The sequence below is a fragment of the Daucus carota genome, chromosome 2 (assembly GCF_001625215.2).
Source record: "Daucus carota subsp. sativus chromosome 2, DH1 v3.0, whole genome shotgun sequence".
Lineage (NCBI taxonomy): Eukaryota > Viridiplantae > Streptophyta > Magnoliopsida > Apiales > Apiaceae > Daucus > Daucus carota.
Window position 1 is genome coordinate 54,714,283 of NC_030382.2, and position 23,935 is coordinate 54,738,217.

General features: G+C 33.3%; 1 protein-coding gene, 1 long non-coding RNA gene and 1 pseudogene across 5 annotated transcripts; all 3 read left to right on the forward strand.

Annotated features, from left to right (window-relative positions):
• Positions 1–5,157: 5,157 nt before the first annotated feature.
• On the forward strand, positions 5,158–8,023 carry LOC135150217 (uncharacterized). 4 transcript variants are annotated; one of them, XR_010288499.1, is made up of 5 exons: positions 5,158–5,382; positions 6,286–6,403; positions 6,883–7,026; positions 7,146–7,326; positions 7,484–8,023. It is a non-coding gene; the product is annotated as an uncharacterized LOC135150217 (long non-coding RNA). The 4 variants fall into 4 exon arrangements; XR_010288498.1 differs by having other exon boundaries at positions 5,160–5,382; positions 7,143–7,326; positions 7,484–8,022; XR_010288500.1 differs by having other exon boundaries at positions 5,161–5,382; positions 6,347–6,403; positions 7,143–7,326; positions 7,484–8,020.
• A 2,188-nt stretch (positions 8,024–10,211) lies between these two features.
• Positions 10,212–11,583, forward strand: LOC108206232 (transcription factor MYB102). Its single transcript, XM_017376462.2, has 3 exons — positions 10,212–10,449; positions 10,544–10,673; positions 10,765–11,583. Exons 1-3 carry the CDS (start codon positions 10,317–10,319, stop codon positions 11,531–11,533), a joined length of 1,032 nt encoding a protein of 343 aa, XP_017231951.1. The 5' UTR covers positions 10,212–10,316; the 3' UTR covers positions 11,534–11,583.
• A 4,499-nt stretch (positions 11,584–16,082) lies between these two features.
• LOC108206233 (uncharacterized) lies at positions 16,083–21,278 on the forward strand (annotated as a pseudogene).
• The last annotated feature ends 2,657 nt before the right edge of the window (positions 21,279–23,935 follow it).

Here is a 23,935-nt window from a genome sequence, read left to right on the forward strand (position 1 = left end):
TTACTAACAAGGGAATTAAAATATTCATATTTATCAAGTATCTTTTATTTACTTATGTGTTGTATTATAATTTTAATTTATTATATTTTTTAATAATATTAAATTAAATTAAATTAATTATTAAATATTAATTTGGTTGATTTTAGTTAGATGGCTTATTTTAATTAGAAAATTAGTGTGAATGCGGGGGGGCTCATTATTATTTGTAGAAGGAAATCAATTAGAAGTTGTCATATAAAATTTGACAAAAAATTTATTCAATGTTCTATGACATTTTTTAGAAATAAAATAAAAGTTTTGTATAAATATAAAATTTTGAAATAAAACAAGAATGAATATACAGTTAATATTCAATAAAGCTTTAACTAGTTTTATAAAGATACACGGATACTCATGCACATTTATTGACAGTAGTTATAGCTTATCCTGTGGCACGGTTAGACATTCCGATATAATTAAGTAGGATGTGGTATAAATTTCATGTAAGAAATACAACTATCGACTACACTGTATTAAAAATTGAAATGGGACAACTAATTTAAAACAAATTTTAATTATCAAAAGTGTACATGTAATATGAAACAGAGGGAATACTTTTTGAACTAAACCAAAAGATCTCTTTTTTTTTTTTTTTCATTAAACGATCTCTCACTGAAGATTTGAAAAATATGGAAGACGACAATATGTGCCAAGCAGCCCCTGAGTGTAGTTGATTCCAAACTATACACACCTGCATAATTTAATTACGAACATAGTTGTTCGGCCCGTCGGGCTTATCATCATATTTGAACATGCATGGGCTTCTTCTAACAATCAATTTCGACATTTCAATTGATATTGGATTTGTGCGAACAAGACCAGTTTTTTCCAAGAGGAACATGATGACATCTTCAATTTACTGTTTTTAAAATTCAATCGACAAAAAGTGCCAGAAGATGAATAAAAAGCTACTACATATTTTTAAACGATCGATACTAGATTTACAATGTCTTTAGAAGCAAAAATAATAGGATTGGGCAGTGAAAAATATTGAATAAACTTCAAACTACAAAAATAATAATTTTAATAAAATAAAAATTAACACCAATTATTTTCAATCTATTTTCAACTACTTCCCTTTAACTGTCGTTAATACTGTTGTGCCAAAATCCCATACAAAAAATCACTTTTGAATAATCTATATATATATGAGAAATATCGTGCTCTAAGAGAAAACCGCCAAAATTTAATATACAAAGTCATTCTTGTATAATCTGCATGTATAAGAGAACATCGTACTCTAATAAAATAAGAATTGATTCAACATTGTAGTTTTGGTCTAATGGTTTTATATCACATCAAACGTCTTTAGAGATGATATTTATAATATTTATTCCTTCCTCTTTAATTTTGATCTGATTCCCATTCTCTTCAAATTATTAAGATTTCGGATATAAGATAAAATGATTAGAAAATGTAAAATTTTGAGGAGTATTAGGCCTCAACAGATTAGACGTCCCCACCTGGTTTCTGGTTTCGATCCAACTATATAAGATATAAATATCATACCTATATATTTATATTACATAAACAATTAAAGATAAATATTTATATATTTATGAATAAAAACTATAAATTCATTCTATTAATTATATTTTTTATTATATATGATTTAATTATAATAATTGTAGTTTTGTCTCTAACTTTTTTATAAATAAATTTCAATTGGACTGGTGATTAAATATAATATAAAAGTATAAAATATTATTTGTAATGATTTAATTTATTAAATTTGTTTCAAATAAAAATATAATGAGAATATATGGTATATAGTTTTTTAAACATACTAGTAATTTCATGATTTTCCGTGATGATCCTTATTTTCATTTAAAAACCGACGAATAAGCAATTTTCTGTAAAGAATCGTGAGGCTAGTTTCGAGATTAATCAGTTTCAACTTCCAGGTGTGAGTATGATAGTGGGATAGTACTAAGTAAAAATCCCCCTAGCTATGTGTCTCGGTATGCTTTAAATTTGAGATTAGTATATTTTATACCGCCTAATATCGAGCACACGCTGTTGTGATGTTTTAAGTGAAGATTGAGTTCTAAAACATGAGCAATATAATCTTATTTTTACGTCTAGTTCAATTCAATCTTATAATTTCTTACCCTCATCTTCAATTTAGGTTCTTATATATGTTAAGTTTGCTCCACTTTGGACTTTCATCTGGTTCGCCACAGGTTGTCCTTCAATGGGACATCCATGAGGACTGAGGTGGATGTATAATAATGTATTAATGCAGATAAACAAATTTATCTGCATGGCCTAGTGTTTGCTTAAACTGATATCTTAATTTATTTGCATGGCGTACCTCATTCCGATGTAAGAGTGTACAGCACGGCACACCCTATGGCTTATGTTGCAGATCTCGTATCCACAACATAATCTAAATAATCATACAATCTTCAATTAATAATATATCATGAGATAACTAAGCATATTCTATTCAATATTCAATGTTGGTTGGACCATCGAACACCATACAACAAATATTACCCAATTTTATTAAATAATATCGATATGTATTTCCATGCAACACGTATATCGGTCGACTCTATATAATTTCACTCTTTAAATTTAATAAACCTAGATTTCTGGACATCAGGACATGTAATTACCTAATCAGGCAAGAAGATGTAAGCATTCTATAATTAGGAGTAAACAATATGCACGTAGATAGTGAGTAATTCACATTATATATTTACTACTATATGATATTCATGCTTCATGATACGAGGCAAGGGAACATAACCTAAAGATTACAGTCGTAATAAAATATTTTAACAAGTAAAGTAGGTTGTTAATAAACTAATTAAGATCCGATTTTTCCAGTCTCATTCCTTGTAGGTGACTTCTAACTTAACTACTTGTGGAGAGTTTATTCGGAAGATGATATAAAAATATTTGACCGAATAGCTTTCACACAATTTTCAAGGCCGTTGAAAATGGAGTAGTATGAACTCATCGAATTGGCATCCAAGAGGGAGCATAATAAAGTAATAAAAGTTGGACGGAGTGGTTTGATACATATACACCTGTGTTAATCTAAATCATACCAGGTGTCTATGGATTTGCTCGAATTTATCCCATTTGAGAAAAGATTAAGACTAATTGTTCTTTAAAGAAGTCGCATGTAACGAGCTCTCTGCATGTGTTTTACGATTGCATTTTGGTAAACATATGGATTATAGTATCTTGGTTTAGTCTGTCTTGACCAGTCAACGTGCATGCACACTCTAATTAACCAGCGGAGCCGAGTCACAGACACTCTCCATAATTACTGGCTGAAACCAGCTGTACGTTAAATAATTTGTTTAGTCAAATGATCACAGCCTGGGGAAATCAATTCAGACAAGATTGTTAATCCGTCGTACTTGCATTAACATACAACTAAGAAATCTATAACTGAAAAACATGTTACATGCGCATGTACAAAATAAGTAGTACTTGAATAATTTTGAATAAAGATCGTCCTTAACACTTAACAGAAAATGTGACTAGTATATAAGTTTCATAAACAGAGGGGAAAGACAACTACGTACAATGGCATGATAAGAAATAAGAATAATAGGTTAGCAACTGCTTTATTATCTGTACGTGTATGACTCATTAATATATTCATTCGTCTCACGGGCGATTGCATCTGTCCTGTGCCATCTTTCGTGGCTCTTTGTTCGTCTGCGAGTTCAATTTTGTAGGTGTTTAACTTTTGACAGTCTGTTTCATAACAGAGGTCATTTTTTTTTAAAACAATGATTTTAAATTAAAATATATAATCAAAAAAAATATTATATAAAAAAGTTAAAAAACACATAAATTTTACTATACTCAAAACATGTAATTAGAAGTCAAGCCGATTTATAAAATTATAAGGAGAGATGGTATATCGTAACGAAAATATAATATTTTTATAGTGAACTCGGATCTTATTAACGGCGTCTTTTATCATTTTTGATGTGTTATAAATGAGCGAGCTCTAACCAGGACAAAGTTGGCCTCAAATTTAAAGTTCGAGCAAGTTCTTGTGGCTGAAGCTTGAGTCATAATTCTCAAGCTTAAAGCAGTTTGACGAAAATTCAATAGCCTCGATAATTCGAATTGATTTAGTTAGATATTAATTAGATCTTTTTTTTTCTTCTTGCCACGGGATATTAATTAGATCTTAAATGTAATATATTCTACTCGTATTTAACTCGATTAAATAATTTATACGAATATTAAAAATTTATCTAATATTTATTTATAATATAAATATATAAAATATACAAAGACTGTCAAATCATAGGAACTTCACTAATCGGGTAATTTGAAATTTGAGTTTAATTCCATAGATTTTTTAAAATATTTTAAGTTTGACACGTCATGGAACCAAATTACGAGTAACGAAATGTTTGAATCATTTATCCTTCTGTGTGGACGCAAGGACTAATTTTAGATAAAATATTCAGCAAATCTCAAGTCAGATTAAAAAACATATGTATACGCATAGTGTAGTAATTTGTACCCTAGTTTATTACAGTAGCTAGTTGCATATAGAGTTGCTCATTCTATTGCCAGAGTCGTGCATTGTCAAATGATTCAAAGCATATGCTTTATTTCTCATTATATTGACTGAACGCTGAAATTATATACTCCCTCCGTTCCTCTGAAATGTGTACATATGGATTGGACACGAAAATTAAGAAAAATGTATAAAGTAATGTAAAGTAAGAAGAAAGGGAGAGAAAAATGTGTAAAGTAGCGGAACCCATCAATATATAATTGATTGATTTGGAAAAGTAGTTGAAAGTAGTGGGTGGGTGAGATTTTTATATTATAAAAGTTTACTATTTTAGGAAGGTTTTACACTACACCATATATGGTCTACTGCAACATCCTAAAGCGATGTTGCCACTTGAAATGTAGCCTTAGGTGGCCAAAATTGAAAAAAAATGATGTATGGCAACATCGAGGCATGTTGTTGCCATTTATGTTGCCTTAGATGCTGGAGAAAACCTCAATGCCAACAAATCTCCCCCTGTTGCCTTAGAGACCTGAAAATTAACTCAAAAAAGTGGGGCAAAAGACCCGCCCTTTGTATTTTTTAACTGCCGCCCACTTATCCAAGTTATTCAACTTAGAGAAAAAACCCGCTCAACAAATAAAAATGTTAAGCTCTCTTTCTCTATTACCCAAAAATTATTCTATCTTCCATTCATATCTCTCTCTTATATTCATATTTCTCGCTTACACTAATATCTCTCCGGGCTCATCTCTCTCTCGACTCATCTCTCTCCTGGCTCATCTCTATCCGATCTTTTATATCTACGCTGTTCTCTCTTCGTCCATCTCAACTTAGAGGTAAACACATTCTTTCTTTTACTTCATCAGTTTAATTTGGGGTTTTACGAACCCTAATTTGTTAAATTTGTTTTAGTTTGTGTTCATCTCTTTGTGGTTATAATTAAAGCTGGGGATTTGATGAACCCTAATTATACTGGGATTTTAGATATTTAAGTTGGAGACTTACAAACCCTAATTTTGTGATTTACTTCATCGGTTTAATTTGGGGATGTGTTGATTTATAAATGTAAGTCTGTTTAACATATGTTGATTTTTCCGGGCATGTTCGTCCATAAACCTAATTTGTTAAGTATATGTTTTAATTTTGGGGGTTTTAGTCCTATACTAGTGCTCTGTTTTATTGGTTCCTTATGGCTGAGTCTCAACCCTTTAGGAAACCACTGCTCCTTGGCTCAATGGAAGTGAATTAAATCTTCAATAGTTTCTAAAAGTCCGCATTGTTTTTCACATATATGCAAATTTTATATATTCGATTCAGTTTTGGATTTTATCTTTATAGGTCCTAGCATACAAAAATTGTTGTTTCAGATTTGAATTCTGCATTTGTTTTCTTAAAGGACCTGGTTGTTTATCAATTTACGGTGCAGCTGTTGAGTTGTGACCTCTTAGATTCGACAAAAATGGTGGCCTTAACTACAACCCCATTCTTTGAAAAAAGGTGTTTTTATTGGTTGTGGAGTTTATATATGTTTTTGCATTTTCTAAAATTTATTTATTTTTGTTCAGAAAGTTAAAATTGATCTGAAATTTGTATTGCAATGTCAAATACTATTACTCATGCAGAAGCGAATTTGCTCTTTGTGGAGTCTCTCAGTTGGAGTTGGTTTTTCCGATACTAATACATGATCCGATCTAGATATAATGGATGATTAATTTATTGGTAATTATTTATGCTTATAGGTGGGAGATATCTCCATCGATGATTATAAGTTATCTTACTATGTGATGTCTATTTATGTAGCGGAGGATACAAAGGTATCCACAATGGCAAAGCCCTGATTTTTATATATCAAGAGAGGTAGTATATATGTAACCAAACCACTGCATTTTATATTTCTTATTCTATTGTATGTGCAAGCAGAGCTTATACATTATCGAAATAAAGATACATCTAAAAACCCTTTTATTAATCTGAAAGGCTTCATAATATGCTCCCCTTCATGATTTACATTTCTGTTTTAAATTTTGAGTCTACTAAGACTGAGACAAATTATATTTATAAGCTGATTATACCCTAGATAACAATGATTAACTTTGTATCAAATGAGCTTACAAATTGCAGGTTGGTAATCTAGAAATTGATAAACTTCTTTTACTTTCCTTGAAATCTTCCCTGGGAAATATAAAATAATTTTCTTCCACTCAAGTCATATTATAATATCACAAACATATCAACTTGAAGAGGTAGGCTGACATAAGTTAATATTGTATTCTTTATCTACTGTCATCCCTGTACATTCAAAAAACCTTTGGTTTAATACTTTTTCATATGGTCAGGTCAACAAGGTATGGACGGAGTTGGAAGGGTACATAAAGAAGCTTGTACATGCTGAAGTATATGTTGAGTCTAAAGAAGAAGGCAATGTGGAAGGAGCAAGTGCAATGAACAGAACTAGTTTTCTTGGTCTCACTGGTGCTAAGGTAGATACAATAGACTAGTGTAATGAAAATATTAATGAACTAATTCACAAATTAGAAACTGAACAGAAAGCAACTCTTAAAGAAAAATAATTAGCTTCAGCTCTTGTTTTCTTTAGCAGTAGGGAAACTACCGCATCTGCAGGTCAAAACCTACATTCTCGTATGGTTGACACCTGGACTGTTGTAAATGCTCCTGAATCCTGTCTACTTATATGGACTAATCTCAGAGCATTCTGTATATTTGCCAGAAGATGCACCTGGGTGGCTATTGTCGTTAGCAGGTTTCTGTCCTATATAAAAGTAAGAATGTTGTCTTATGTATCTAATATTGTCTTGCTATCTTATAGACATTAAATCTTACTGCAGTGGTTATAAACTAATTAGCACATTGCATGGTTTAATTCACTGTTAAACTGCAATAAGCAAATTACTGATTGCTAATATGTTCAATAATTAGGGTCAAGCTTGCTACGTGATCTGCATAGACTTCTTACCAAGTCTTTGAGTCAGCTTGGCTCCTAGAGTTGGAACCTGAAAGACCTGAAAGATCAGTACTTAGAAAGTTTGAATGAAAAGACCCGAGATCAACTTGCTCAAGAGATGGAAGAAAAAATGGATCAAAAGGTTAGGGAGAATGTAAAGGCACTGGTGTCCAAGTTGGCAGAAAAGAATCCAGATCAACCTCAAGATTGATATTGAAGACCTCGGTGTCGAGCCGACATAAGATGCCTCTGCAAGTGGAGCCAACACCGCCAACACGGAAACTACTTGATTTGATCCTTGATGTACTTAAAAAATCTAACCATATATTGCAAATTTTCACTTGTAATGTAATTATGACTTGAGAATTTATGAACTTGAACTGCTATTTCAGTAGGATGGTTAGATTATGATTGTTGCAAAACTTGGGTGAATAATTTATGGTTAAATCAGAATTTGCAATTGGTTGGCTTGATTTGTTTTGGGATGTTTCCTATTAAATCAAAATTTGTTGTTGCAGAGTGAGTAAGATGTTGCTTTTGGATTAATGGCAACATCACACCTGTGTTGCTGAAAAAGGAACTGTGTCGCCATATATTTAATGGCAACACCCTCTTTGATGTTGCTATTAGAAAAACAATGTAGCCATAGACACCTAACACCACAATTTTTGGGTGTTGCCATAGCTTGTTAAAATATGTTGGCTTATGCTCTAAGGCTACAAGGCGATATCCAACACCCACTATTTTGACAAAAATGTTGCCTTAAACCTTATGACAACATTTTTCAGCATTTTTAACACTTTTTTTGGGTGTTGCCGTAGGCCATATATGGTGTAGTGTTAAAATGTATAGAATTGAGTGGGACATCCATAAAAGGAAAGTTTATAGAATTAAATGGGACGGAGGGAGTATTGTATTACGAAGATATTTTTCAGAAGAGTTAATTACAGTTTGTAACCCCTAGAATTGCTCCAAACGCACTTAAGATCCTGAACTATCAAACGTGACATAATACACCCTGAACTTTACAGTCCCGTGCAGGTTGTAACCCATAGTCACTATTTCGTCCAAATATGCCGTTAACTCTAACTGTTTGATCGGTAATAGTGTGTATATTAGTTTCTAACAGCTACTATACCCCATGTGACTCCTCAAAGTTTATGTATTATATTTTGAAATTATTTCTGAACACACACAACGATGTAAAAAAATATTAAAATAATTTTTAAAATATGTATTTATTTTAAAATTTTAAAATAAGTTACATCGTTTATTTAAAAATAATAATAAATTTTCAGATTCTAAATCTAGATACATATTTTAAAACTTATTTTAAATTTTTTACATCGTTGTGTGTGTTCAGAAATAATTTCAAAATATAATACATAATTTTTGAGGGGTTATAAGAGGTAAAGTAGCTGTTAGAAACTATTATACACACTGTTACCTCTCAAACAGTTAAAGTTAACGGCATATTTGGACGGAATAGTGACTGTGGGTTACAACTTGCACAGGAATGTAAAGTTCAGGGTGCATTATGTCACGTTTGATAGTTCAGGATCTTAAGTGCGTTTGGAGCAATCCTAGAGGTTACAAACTGTAATTAACTCTTTTCAGAAAAAGAAATTATTGCCCTAATTCTACGGTAATGAAACGGGTAAAAGTGAAGAAATGGCTAAAAGCAACATTATTATCCAAACGAGTATCTGAGATAAGGAAAAAGAGTGAAGATCTTGACACCCCACAATAGCAATTAATGCTTACATATATTTCGGCAAACACCAGACTCTATTATTGCTGCCTTCAATTAACTCCTCGTGGATCATCAACTTATAGCTCGCATTTAGTAGTATTATCATTACGAGTATAACATTGACTTTAAAAGATGTTCACAACTGCCCCTGCTGAACTAATCGTAGGTGCTTGCTAGCCACTAAGCATCCTTCAATTGGAATTCTGACCAGGGTTAGTTCAGTAATTTAAAGTTAGAGTAGCTAGATTTGGTCGGCTTTCATTTGTAGCCATGCAATTAGAAGATAGATTAGAAACACTGAGATTTTTTTAGGTTATTTCTACAAAATCAGCGAGTAGTCACGTAATAGAGAATCCAGAAAAGCAAGAACGCATGCAAAAGGTATACGTGGCTCGTCCACGTTGATGACAGCTAGTGCTGATCCAGAAAGGCTGGAATAGACGCCCTGAGCTCCACGGAAAGTGAAACTTAAAAATCTCGCGTGTATTATCCAGTCGCTTCCTTTCCTGCTATTTTGACCATCATGATCACAAACTCAATTCATGTCCTTGTGTAAAAAGTTGTATGTGAATGCAGAATTTTGTTTCAGACACAAAAGGCTAATGTTTGTTTGTTTAGTCTAAAGTGAGATGATATATCAAAGTTAAATCAAAATTCATGATTTAATGCTTTAAGATTGTTTTCGAAAGGGACAAAAATCATGTTTTTAAAGAACAAAAAAGTGTGATTCAAAACTTAAAATCATGTATCAATTTGGATACACAAGACCAGATGAAATTTTCTGAAATTGCGGTGTCTCTATTTTACATAAATTTTGTTGGTTTTAATATTATTTCAGAAAGAAGATAATGGACACGTAGCATAGTGACACTGATAAACAAAGGGGCGGTACCAAATCCCTTTGACTTTCCCTTTGTTCCCTACTTCTATTTATACAACCAAGTACTTGCTTCTAATTATTCGGACCTACATCTCCTGTACTTTTCTTCCCTCTTTAAAGACTTTCCCTCACTCACTCTCTCTCTCTCTCTCTCTCTCAATCATATTTTTAAACTATGGGAAGATCACCTTGTTGTGATAAGAATGGCCTGAAGAAAGGGCCATGGACCACAGAAGAAGATCAAAAACTAGTTGATTACATTCAAAAGAATGGCTATGGCAACTGGAGAACTCTTCCAAAGAATGCTGGTACATTTGTGATCCTTTAAAACAACTCCCAGTCTTTCTTCATATGGTACTTAATTTTGAGCTAATTATAATGAATCATCTTCTATTTGTTTAGGGCTTGAAAGGTGTGGAAAGAGTTGTCGGCTTCGTTGGACCAACTATTTGAGGCCTGATATCAAAAGAGGCCGATTCTCTTTGGAAGAAGAAGAAGCTATAATCCAGCTACACAGAGTGTTGGGAAACAAGTAAGATTTGAGTTTTTTATTTAATCAGGAAAAAATTGATTTATTGACAAAATTTTGTGATCTAATCAAGACTCGGATTCTGTGTGATTAGGTGGTCAACTATTGCATCTCGCTTGCCTGGAAGAACTGATAATGAAATCAAGAACTACTGGAACACACACATTCGAAAAAGGCTTCTCCGAATGGGAATTGATCCGGTGACTCACAATCCTCGCCTTGATCTTCTTGACCTTTCTTCCATACTAAGCCAGCCTCTTTACAATCCATCTCAAATGAACATTTCAAGATTGTTAGGGGTCCAAACCCTACTTAACCCCGAGCTTTTAAGGCTAGCCACTTCTCTTTTCTCTTCGTCCCAGCGCCACCAAAATCCAAACTTCCTTCAACAAAATGTTCAACAAAACAACCCTATTAGTTCCAATTCCGATCAGCTAGTCACAAATAATCAACTAATGCCACCGTCGATGCAACCTAGCCAAGCTCAAGAATTTCAAACCTTTGTCCCATTCACTAATGATGCGCAAGCGCAATTCATGGAACCTCAATTCACCGAATTACTAAATGACTGGGGGCAATGCAATGAATTGGCTAACGGTAATTACCCAGACTTCCAGAATTACGGCTATTACGGGTTGGATCAGTTCGTGCCCAGCATGCCATCCGAGACCTCCGACTTCCAGTCCAACGGCAGCAACAATATGACGAGCTTCACAAATATTTCGTCGACACCAGCATCAAGTCCAACACACATCAACAGCACTAGTACTATTGCAGCTGAAGAAGAAACGGAAAATTATAGTATCAGTAGCATGTTGAAGTTTGAGATTCCAGATAGTTTTGATTTGGATTGTTTCATGTAAATCAGTGACTTGAATAATTGTTAATGATCAAAGCGGTAAGTTTCAAGATTCCTGTGCTTGTGGCATTGTTGTCGTCTTGTCGTTTTTGTAAGATTTTGCCAGATTTAAATATAAGCACGGGCTCACTACAGAAATTATTGAGATTTGTGTTTTCAGTTTTTTAATAAACTACGGTTGAAGTGTATCCATTATTGTACACCCCATGCATATCTTAGTATTGAAGTTCTGTCATAATTTGGTGCAGATACAATATCATACATAAAATAATCGCAATATCGGATGGAAGAAACTAGAAAGGCTAGTCATTTACGTCGAGGACCTTTGTCCATTTCAACTACGTACCTTTCATTACGGAAAATATAATGTTGGTACAAGAACAAGTATAATCAAAAGATAACACTGTGCAATAGTATATATTAATCTTTGATGCATTCACACAAAACTACCCTATTTTAACTAAAAGTCTTGTTATTTCCCGCAATGAATACCTTCATCTCCATATTAAATTGTGAGAATGAGGTGAGGAAGAGTTAGAACTTAAGACTTCCACCAAACATGAGCTATGATATTATGTTGAGAACCAGTTCATCTAAAAATTTAAAGTGTCAAGGTCCTGAAATTGGACCGCACAGAATTTAAATAAAAGTCCAAAAGCTGAATTGAGAGTAATTCACCATTTCAAATGGTTTCATTCTAGTCATGATTTTAATCAAATCAAATTAATTGAATCGGGTCAGAATTAGTCTATTTTGATTATCCGTTAACCTCTAAAACGCATCCTGGAGTTAAGATAATTTCAAGTTAGTTAAGAAACTATTCTTAGGCATGTAAAATTTTACATTTAATATTTTGGTTGCATCAGCCCTTATAGCTTGGTTTTGCCACCTGTTCGATAAGTCTATCATTGTCACGTATTATTTATATACTCCTACATTTTTAACTTTCCTAACTACAAAGCCAGCTAGCCATCTCATACAGTGGACAGAACTTGACGATTGACTAGAAGCTGCATCTACGTGTACTCGTGTTAATGGTGTAAGACTAAGACAAGTTTTATGGTAAAACCAGAAGTGAGATACATGAATGAATGAACCTTTTGTGTCTTGTCGTTCCTGTCTCCTCACGTAGCTTGTTCCTTAAACTTCTGCTTTCTTGGACCAACGCGATTTGTATCTAGTTCTACCTGCTACGTGATGTTTGTAAAATCCCCATTAGTATTGCATTAAATAATTTGTCAATTATGAGTAATAATTAGATGCCGATTAAAATCGGATAATCTATATTACTTGTAATGATTTACAAATTCATGGTTATTCGATAATATGTTAATGTACCCATATTTTAAGTGCATGCATCGTTTACGTAGTCACGATCGAGCCATCTAGTTTAGTTTATGAATGTATGATGTATGTTTAATCTATGAACGAGGACACTTCATATGATGATTTGTTAATGATATTTCACAAAATCTTCGTGAATGTTCCAGTGATGATTTAGTCATGCTGATTCGATAAACATATTTATTTTAATCGGCAACGGTCATTTTCTATTAACATCAAATTAAATAATTACCCATATCTATTATTACTCCCTGATGCCAGATAATCTTTATGTCCGCCAGCTGCAAAACAAAATTTTACTGTTCCTATGGTGAGTAATTATCGACTTTGTACGCTCCACCCAAATGCTTGATGAGAAGAACAATTAGTCATAGTATATATTATTGAATTATTATTATTAGTTTAGATATGAATCTAATCACTGCTTAACAAGAATAGAAGTGGGTTATTGATGAAATACCATATAATATTACTTTCAATTAATTAATAATCAGTAGTAGTACGAATGCAAATGGAAATTTATCCTGAAACGAGAAATAAGAAGATCCACAAGAGAGAGGGAGAGATCCCGTGAGAGAGACGAGACCGGGTAAGAGAGCATCAATGATTTTTCTTTTCGAATTGCTTGCGCAGGCTTTCATCATTCCCCCGTCATCATGAAGCACCATATATATTTGACTTTGTTTATAAATGATTTATAATTTAAAAATATTCGGTGGCCAAAATAAATTCTTTTTGATTCATCATATATGGGTGTACGTATATATCAAATATTTGTGGGTATATTATAAAATTATTATAATCACTGATTAATTCTCATTCCACCATCAAGAATGCTGCTCGATAAGCAATTTTGTCAATTAGGTTTAGTTGGAGCACAAGCCTAAAAATTAAACACATGCTTGAATTTCTGCAGAAACCATGGATTTATTTGTTGTTTACTTGCTTCTTGCTGTATTGAGTGATATTATGAATTATTAGTCACAAAACCGATGACTTTTCGATCATATACCTTCCATTTTCAATCATGTTATTGTCCATCTTTACTGTCAAAATCTTTAGTCTTCTGAAATTGAATGTCTGTATTAGGCTAGTTATGAACATCCTGTTTCGGTCATCATCATACCATCTATCATTACTCCTTGCTTTGTGTAATAGCATACATAATACATGGCTGTTTTGGATCTCACTTTTATGTTATATAAAAAATACCTTACATATCTGTCCAAAAAAAAAAAAAAATACCTTACATAAACGCACGTACATTATACTTTCTATAGTAACAATTATAGGGTTAATAGAGTGGGTTTAGGAGTGTCCGTGATGCTTTAATTAAATAAAGTGTGATTCTTGTTTGAAACTAAATAATTGTTTGATAAATTTTCTGATATTTTAATGTTTTGAGTTACAAAGATAATATTTTTTATGAGAATGAAAATGAAATATGTAACGATTTTCGCACGAGACCATCTTCGGCTCATAAAAAAAGATTAAATCATTAAATATTGAATATATATTTTGATTTATTTATGTTGTAAACTGTGCAATTTATTAATAAATTTGTTAATGTTAGTATAATCAATATACTTATATAAAGGAGAAGCGAGGGGCGTTTAGGTGGCGCCTCTCACATCGCTCCGTTCTATTTTTCTAATTTTCTGGAATTTTTGGATGAAAAATACTAAAAATTAGAACTACTTTTTTTAGTTTCGGATATATTAAAAGTAAGTTTCAGAATCTGATTTTGTTTCAGATTATTTATGGAATATAGTAGCTTGAAAATTTTAATTTGATTTTATTTCCATATAATCTGATTTTGTTTCAGATTATTTATGGAATATAGTAGCTTGAAAGTTTTAATTTGATTTTGTTTCTATATAAAGGAGGAGCGAGGGGCGTGTAGGTGGCGCCTCTCACATCGCTCCGTTTTATTTTTCTAATTTTCTGAAATTTTCAGATGAAAAATATCAAAAATTAGAACTGTCTTTTTTAGTTTCGGATATATTATAAGCAAGTTTCAGAATCTGATTTTGTTTCAGATTATTTATGGAATATAGCAGCTTGAAAGTTTTAATCCGATTTTGTTTCAGATTATTTAATTATGGGAAAGAGTAGCACACAAGTCTCTCTGCACCTATAAATACCCTTATAGGTTGTAGGGTTTTGGATTATCTTAACACAACCTTCTCTCTCAGTATCACAACTCTAGCTCTCTCTGGTGATAGTTCTATTGCTCGATTTCTAACTCGTTGTTGCCGTTCTTCTGGTGAAGGCTGTTTATACAGTATTAAAAGAAATAAAAGTTGTTGTAAGCAAAGGTAGTTATAGACCGCTATGTGGGAGTCGACAAATCCAAACACGGTAGAAGAATATAGTCTTGACATGATATTGATGGATGATATCAATAAATTAACTATTAGTGATGTATGTTTGTTGGTTATTCTTTTATAAAATTTGTTTTGTTCAACGGACATGTTTGTTGTTAATTTTTATATGATTTACTTTGCACACAAGAAAATATTATTCATGCATTATCTGTTTGCTCCGTTCAAACAACTTTTAAGTGAAGAAAATAAAGGTTGTTGCAAGTGAGGGTAGTTATAGACCGTTATCGCACGAATTTAAGTCAGATGTTTTTGTGCACAATCAATCCAAAAAAATTGGAGGAAGGTGACAATGTAAGAACATGATTACTTTTCAAAAAAAAAAACACAAATAAAATTAAGATTTGTCGTGCTTTAAATTGTTAACTACGTGTAGAAATTTATTTTCATATTTTCAACATGAATTATATCTAATTTTGCTATTTTATATATTAGTATTGGCATTACATTAAGATTTTTATAATATAAAATTTATTTTATCCTAAAAATTTAATTTTTAATCATTAATATATTTTTTATATCCAGCCACAAAATTATTGCATTCTACAAATATTAATATTAGATCGTTGATATAATTTTTATAGGCCGCCGCAACGCGCGGCTTCTCAACATATATTCAATATATTCCCAATTATATATTTAAAGAGATTTCAAATATAAACCCAATTTCTATTTGTTTTTCAAAGAAATACAAATATACTAATTTAAGAATTTCACGTTAAAAAATCAAACTAGGGTTAATAAATATAATTTCTAAAACGGATATAACATATAATTAGCTTAGGAATTTTATTTTTAAGAGGTCAAATATATATTTGTTAAATTTTTCTTACATTACAAATTAACGGAATACTACAAAACTCAAAACCCCACAAAATTGTGCCAGGCTCTTCGTCCAAATCCCCCTCTGATAGTCCTGATATATACACGTATATACAAACGAGAGTTGTGGGTTCTCGTAGTCATCTTTTACCGGCGACGCTTGTTTTCACCGGCCAAAAACAACCCCGGAAAGCTCAGAAGCGTAAAGATTTGAATCTTGTTTTTCATCCTAGTGAAATATGCCCGGTATACACTTTTGGGGTATCTTAAAACCGACCCGTTTTGGATTTTGAACGACCCGGTTTCACAATGTTAAGGTCTCTCTCTGCTTTGTTTTTTATATTTTATAATATTGTGTTTTTCACTTTCACTTTGGACTTTCTATATATAGATCTTTAGACACGAGTAAACACTTAACACACAGTCACACACATTGATTATGGGACTAACAAAGGATGATTGATGTGCTATTAAAAGGGTTCTATGTATTGTTTGCATTAGAGGTGCCAATATCAGACACGACCCGAAACCCGACCCAACCTGAAACCCGATTCACCGAGACCGAAACCCGAAAGTGATCCGAAAATCACCCGAATTGATCCGAAATGGACCCGAAATGACCCAACTTTGCATAGTGTGGTGGATTGTTTATACTGAGAAGTTAGTTTTATCGATCGAGAAAAATGCACCTCAGGACAAATTAATGGTACTTCTATAATTATTTGATCAAAATTTGTAACTTACTCCCTATTAGATGGCCCCGTTGACTTTGGGCACACAATTTAAGGTTCATTGACTGCATAGATATGTGACTTATTTTTAAAATTTTATTTTTGCAAATAAAAATTAAAATATGAAATTTTCATTTATAAAAAAAAAATAAAAAAATAAATTTCGAAAGTAGACGGTCAATGCACCTAAAGTTACGTGCCCAAAGTCAACGGGGACATCTAATTTGGGATGGAGGTAGTACATAGATATCTCTTGCATTTATGTTAAGAAGCCTTTGTATTCAACTACGGAACTTAGGAGCATATACAAGTATTTGGACTTTATTTATGATGAAGGTTTTTTTTTTTGTGAACATATTGTTGAGTGAATTAGATGAACTAGGCTATGTTGAGGGGAAGTGAGTATTTGTACACATGACGTTTACTCTCTAGTCGGGGAGGGGGGAGGAACCTTAACACACGTTATTGACAATTGTTCTTTTTTTTGAGTAAATTAATGTTGTATGTTATTTCTGGGCATCAATTTCAACTTTCAGCTAACTTTGTTGTTGACTGTGTGATCTAATGATTATGTACCAGTAGGTTTCTAACATATCTTAATGTACTTGGTGTTAGTATAACGTAAATCAATGAAAGAAATTTTATACAAGTTGAATCAGGTTATGCGCAGATGATATAGGTCACATGTTTTATAAGATCGAATTATACTTGTTGGAGAAAAGCAACAATCATTTGTTCTTCAAATTTATATGTATTAAATTAAAATTTGGTTATTCCATTCTGATTGCAGATTTCTCAGAATTGAAAATATTAAGAGAATATCAGATTCCATTTCCCCAAGCCAGAAAACTATCTGTTTAAATGGAAGAAGACATAGGGCAGATGGTACAGCAGCGCTGCTCTCCACAACAGCGGTTATATTCACAATTATTGTCTCCTATTGGGAAACAATGGTCATTTTTGGGCTACAGGGTCAGGGCCAGATTTTGCAACAGTAGATATATTAGGAATTATCATGTCACCACGGCAGGCAATAGTATAACATATCATGCTCAGGTTGCATGGAAGAGGTTTTCCAGGGGGTCTTTTTACCGGGGACATACCTCCAACCCCATATATAGACTCACTCAAGCAATTACCTTGGCCTTAAGTCGCTCTCATGTGGTAGTTCCTGGCTTATTTGCTCTAACATGTGGTAATGTAGCATGGGCGCAAGCATCAACAAATTCAGATATCTATCAGCCAAGTAATTCTTTGTATACGAATGCTCAGAATGGACATGTTTTTTTAACCACTGTAGTCCATTCAGCATTTGAAGGTGTAGTGTTATTGCTGAGAGCTCTTTACTTATCTATTTTGTTTTCGCCCAGCATATTGATGGCCCCATTTGTGGATTCCCTCAGACTTCAATATAGAAAACATGGCTTCAGCTTGTTCGTGGAACCCCTGGAAAGGGCAGGGCCAGCATTTATAAAGTGGGGTCAGTGGGCAGCTACACGACCGGATCTCTTTCCAATTGATCTTTGCACTGAACTTTCAAAGCTTCATGCCAAAGCCCCTGAACATAGCTTTTCATACACCAAAAAGAGTATTGAGAGGTCTTTTGGCCGTAAGATTTCTGAAATTTTTGAAGATTTTGAGGAAGCACCAGTAGCATCAGGAAGTATTGCCCAGGTGTATCGTGCATCTTTGAAATGTCGATACAGTGGTCGTGAGAACAAGCCAATGGTAGTTGCAGTGAAAGTTAGACATCCTGGAGTTGGTGATTCCATTAGAAGAGATTTTCAGATTATTAATATAGTAGCCAAGACTTCGAAGTTTATTCCTGCTCTGAATTGGTTGAGACTGGATGAGAGTTTGCAGCAGTTTGCGGTTTTTGTGATGTGTCAGGTGGACCTTGCAAGGGAGGCTTCTCATTTGAGCCGTTTCATTTATAATTTTCGCAGGTGGAAGAATGTCTCATTTCCAAAGCCTGTGTACCCACTCGTTCATCCTGCTGTGTTGGTGGAAACATTTGAGCAAGGTGAAAGTGTTTCTCACTATGTTGATGAACTTAGAGGGCATGAGCGGCTTAAAATTTCCCTTGCACATATTGGGACTCATGCTCTTCTGAAGATGCTTCTGGACTTCTGGTAAGTGGTAGACATATATAATTGTACAATCCTGTCAAGATGTATTATATATATCAAATTGCCTGAATTTTAAAGATGCGCATGTGAGGAGATATATGTAAAGATGTGTGTGTGTGTGTGTCGTGTGTGTACTGTGTGTGTGTGTGTGTATCAAATTGGTATAAAAATTTTATTACCATTTTTATATAAAAATATACTCCCTCCTATTTGTTAACAATGGGTTCGGCACGAAAATTAAGGGAAATTTATAAACTCCAAAATTAAGGGAACTGTATAAACCAGTGAGAAAGGGGGAAAAAAATGGGTGAAGTGGGGATAGTTTTTGAAGAGTGGATGAAAGTAGTGGGTGAAATTGATTTTTATATTATAAAAGCTTACTATTTTTGGAAAGTTTTGAAATGTAAAGAATTATGTGGAATATCTAAAAAGTGCAAAGAATTGGTTGGGACTGAGGGAATTTATATAACCCGAAATTGCAAATATTAATAGGTCCTGCACTTAACAAGCTTAGAGTTGTGTAGAAGTGAATGATACCTCATACTGGCATTGAAGTTTCATTCATTATCTTCCAGGTGGACAACTTTATTCATGCTGACATGCATCCTGGAAATATTCTTGTCCGGGTAGCCCAAAGCAACTCTTCTAAGACGCGACTATTTAAAACAAAGCCTCATGTCATTTTCCTTGATGTAGGCATGACAGCTGAACTCTCTGGTGGTGATCGGGTAAATTTGCTGGAATTCTTTAAGGCTGTTGCTCGTCGAGATGGTCGTACAGAAGCAGAGTGCACACTTAGATTATCACAGCAACAGAATTGTCCCAATCCAAAGGCCTTTATTAAGGTAATAAACTTATGGAGTACTGCAGTATATGCTTTGTTTATAAAAAAGAATACATGTCTGGAGTTATTATGATAAACTATCAACCGAGTGGTGTTTCAAGAGTGAAAAGTATTTCTGATTAACTGGAATCGAGGATGTTTCTGAATCTAATTTAGCTGACTGCATGTCACTGTGGTATTCAAGTGTTTCAGTAGATAGCATTGATAACCAACAATCTAAGAATTTCGACAGCTGATATTATAAAATTTACATGGAACACAGGACCGAGCTTAAATTTTCTGCCAGACTTGAGTTATATATTTATATTTCTAATAGAGTTCCTTAAGTATTAAAAACAGCTTAGACATGAAATGAATTCAGCTGCAGCATAATTGGGAATTAAATGGTATAATTCGACAAAACCATGTAGCTTAGACAAGTAATACACATTCAATCTGCTTTGTAGTTTATATCCATACTTGTCAAGCTATATTACTAGTTTGGTTGTATTACTTATTGATTTTCTTTTTTTTGTTAAACTACGTTCTTATGTCGACTTTTCATACTTTATACATATCACTCATCTACTATTGAATTTTCTGATACTTCTGTCTGAAAAAATTTTAATCTAAAAGGAAGTGGCAGAGTCATTTGACTTTTGGGGTACCGTGGAGGGTGATGCGGTTCATCCTGCAGAGTGATTGCTTGAGAAAGTTAGGCGACATAGAGTCAATATTGATGGCAATGTTTGCACTGTGATGGTTACCACTTTGGTTCTTGAGGTAATTTCTCTTTACGTGTGTTGTCTTAACTCTTAATGAAGACAACTTTTTATTTGAATACAAAAGAGGTCAGCAAGCTGGTTCGTACATTTTGCTCTGTGTGTGTGTGTGTGTGTGTGTGTGTGTGTGAAGCAATCTCATACATTTCTAACTTTTATGAATTACTATTTTGTGTGATGTGGTAACTACACATAGGCTACTAGAATGGAAACGTGATCACTGACTATGAACTAGTTTTGCTACTTTCATAAGGCTTAAAAGCTTATGTTTAATTTGATATGGTTATTAATGTTGTAAATCAATAAACATGTAATGGTGCTTCTGATCTTGTAGGGATGGCAAAGAAAGCTTGACCCAGATTATGATATGATGCACACCCTCCAGACACTATTACTTAAAGATGACTGGGCCAAGTCACTGAGCTACACTATTGAAGGGCTTATGGCCCCGTAAGTACAAATATGTCTCCATGAACATCACATTTTTGACATCAACACTTAGATATTCATATTAGCCCCAAGAACTGACATAACTTGAACTTGAAATTTTCTGTTGCCCCCCTTGTTTTTCTTCCCGTTCTCTAATGCCTCGTAAATGGAAACTGCCCTGTTATTGTTTCTCTGATATTCTGGTAGATGTAATTCATAAAATATAGAATTATGATTTCCCATGTGATGTCACAGACATTCGAAACTCTAAAAACATAACATTTGCAACAGTGAGATTTAGTTGATTCAGATGTATTTAGCCACGGTGCATCATACTGGTTTGTAGAGAAGTTTTTGACTGTTTTTGGAATGACTCTGTATTTTATTAATGTTTTTTTTTCTTCTTTTAGAGTTGTAAATTGGCAATTGCAATATGAGTTGATTTGAACCGATGATACTCAATGCATAGGAGAAAAAGCACGTCTAGGACTTAAAACAGAGTTATTGAAAAGATGCAAAAATAATAAAAGATTGAACATGTCTAGCTCTGATATTTTAAAATTATATTAATGTCAATCATAATTATTTTGATGTCAATAATAAACAAATTTATTCTAATGTCGATAATTGAATCAAAATTATAATTATATTTGGATTCTAAAATATTCAATTAACAAATATTTATAATTGTGTATTTTTTTCAAGAAAAGGAAAACTTTTAGATGTGATTAAATAAACAATTATAGATAAACATGCCTACAATTATAGCTCAACAATAATTGTTAATTACTAAAATATAAAATGTATGAATATACACATAAGTAAAGAATAAGTAAATAATAATTTTGAGATATTTAATTAAATTTAAGATGATATTGTTAAAATTTATGTGACTGTGTACGTTGAATATGAAATTTTACTATGCAGATCATCAATTTTATGCATAACAATCAAAAACTTTGAAGGAAAAAATCAAATAAAACATCCTAAACGGGTTAATTATCAAGTTGGTCACTGAAGTGGGCTTAATGTATCAAGTTGGTCACTGAATTCAAAACGGTATCAAGATGGTCACTAAAGTCACCATATATATCAAACAAGTACTTTGAAATATGAGTTCAAGTAGTAAAAATATTATTTATAAAATTTTACACATTATTTTTAAATGTTACCACAACCAACTAAAAATCTATGACTTCTAGTAATTAAAATAATATATTCATATTTTTTCAAGTTTAAGTATTATTTATATTTTATTATATAGTTATTTTTTTGTTTTAATAAATAATAAATAAACTTGATAAAATCTAAATATATTATCATAAATATTAGAAGTCATAACCTTTTACTTGGTTTTGGTAACATTAAAAAATAATGTGTAAAACTTTATAAATAATATTTTTACTGCTTGAACTTATATTTCAAGGTACCTGTTTGATATTTATGGCCACTTCAGTGACCATTTTGATCCCGTTTTGAGTTTAGTGACCAATTTGATACATCAAGCCCACTTCAGTGACCAACTAGATAATTAACCCCATCCTAAACATATTTTTCAAAAACTCAAATGTTGGCCGAGACCATCATCATTATAGCTTGCTCCCTCATGCATTTTCCATTTGCCCTTCCCTGTATTATCCATCTTCTGCACTTATGGAGCCAGTCTTGCTACTCTTATTGCGCTGACCATGATCCACGTTCTTAACTAACAAAAGTCCGTATTTTGAACTGATCCAAGTCTTATTGTTGGTGGCTTTTTCATTATCTATTCTCTAGTGATTCATTTAATCATTTTACAGGCCGAACAGATAAATATTTTTCTATCACAACAGAGTTGGCTTATGTTATATGCCACATTAATACTCTTGAAGATCATCAGTATCCTTGGAGAATTTCTATCGTGCTAAATTGAAACTAAAGACATTTCATCATATTCAGTTACCATGTCTATCAAAATTTATAACTATTAATTTACAAAGAAATTAGAAAACTGTAATAAACATAGATTACTGACATGTACTAGCCGCTGACAGCTTTGTAACACTTGTTTCTCCCATATTGGCATCAGCAATTACATCGCTTGAGCTTGATAATTGTTAGAGCCAATGTTCTGCCGGATGCCAAAGCTTGAATATGACCTGAAACAGAGAAGAATGCGAGGGTTTGTCCCCCCGATTCACCTCCGGTGTGAGAATAAGTTAGCGGCTCTAGGAAGGGTTTAGAGAACTGCAAGCGTGTATGTAAAAGTGTATGAAGTTGTGAATGAATTACCCTTGTTCTACCAGTCCTTTATATAGTAGTAGGAGGAGCCCTGCTATGTAACGTCCCCGCCCGATGCGGGAGGGAAATGATGGTGAGTAAAGGAGGCGGGATTCTCTCGCTCGACCGTTGCAGTTGTAACGTTGGAGTTTCAAATGATGGGCTGGACCTGCTTTGGGCCGTAGTGAATTGGGCCGAAAGGCTTATAACCCAACATGTCCCCAGGCTTCGGTCGGGTTTCAAACGCGGCCGAAGTCTAAGTTTTGTTTCGACCGACTGATCGAATCGAGGTGTTAGGCTAGGAGATCGACAGATGCTTCGGTGTGATTTCAAACGTTTGATCCTGCAGACGCGTGGTGCCGCTTGAGTGTTTCTTGGGCTGGATGACGCTACCTCGAGATGTGCGTTAAATCTGGGCCGTGCATTCCAAAGGGTGCATTAAATGAGGCGCGCCTTTTCATAATTTGTTTATAAATATAAATCATTACTCGATTTTCTTTCATATCTCCAATCATCTCTCCATTTTGCAACTCCCCGCTCTCTCAAACTCTTACTCTTCCAGCAACCGGCGGCAGTCCTAGTTCCGGCGTATTTCCACCGCTTCTTTTCGTTCTTTCTCCAACAAGTAAGTTCTTCTTCCTTCCTCGTCGATTTCTTTTACTGTTTTTGTAGAATGCTGCTAAATACCATTGATTCTTTGTAT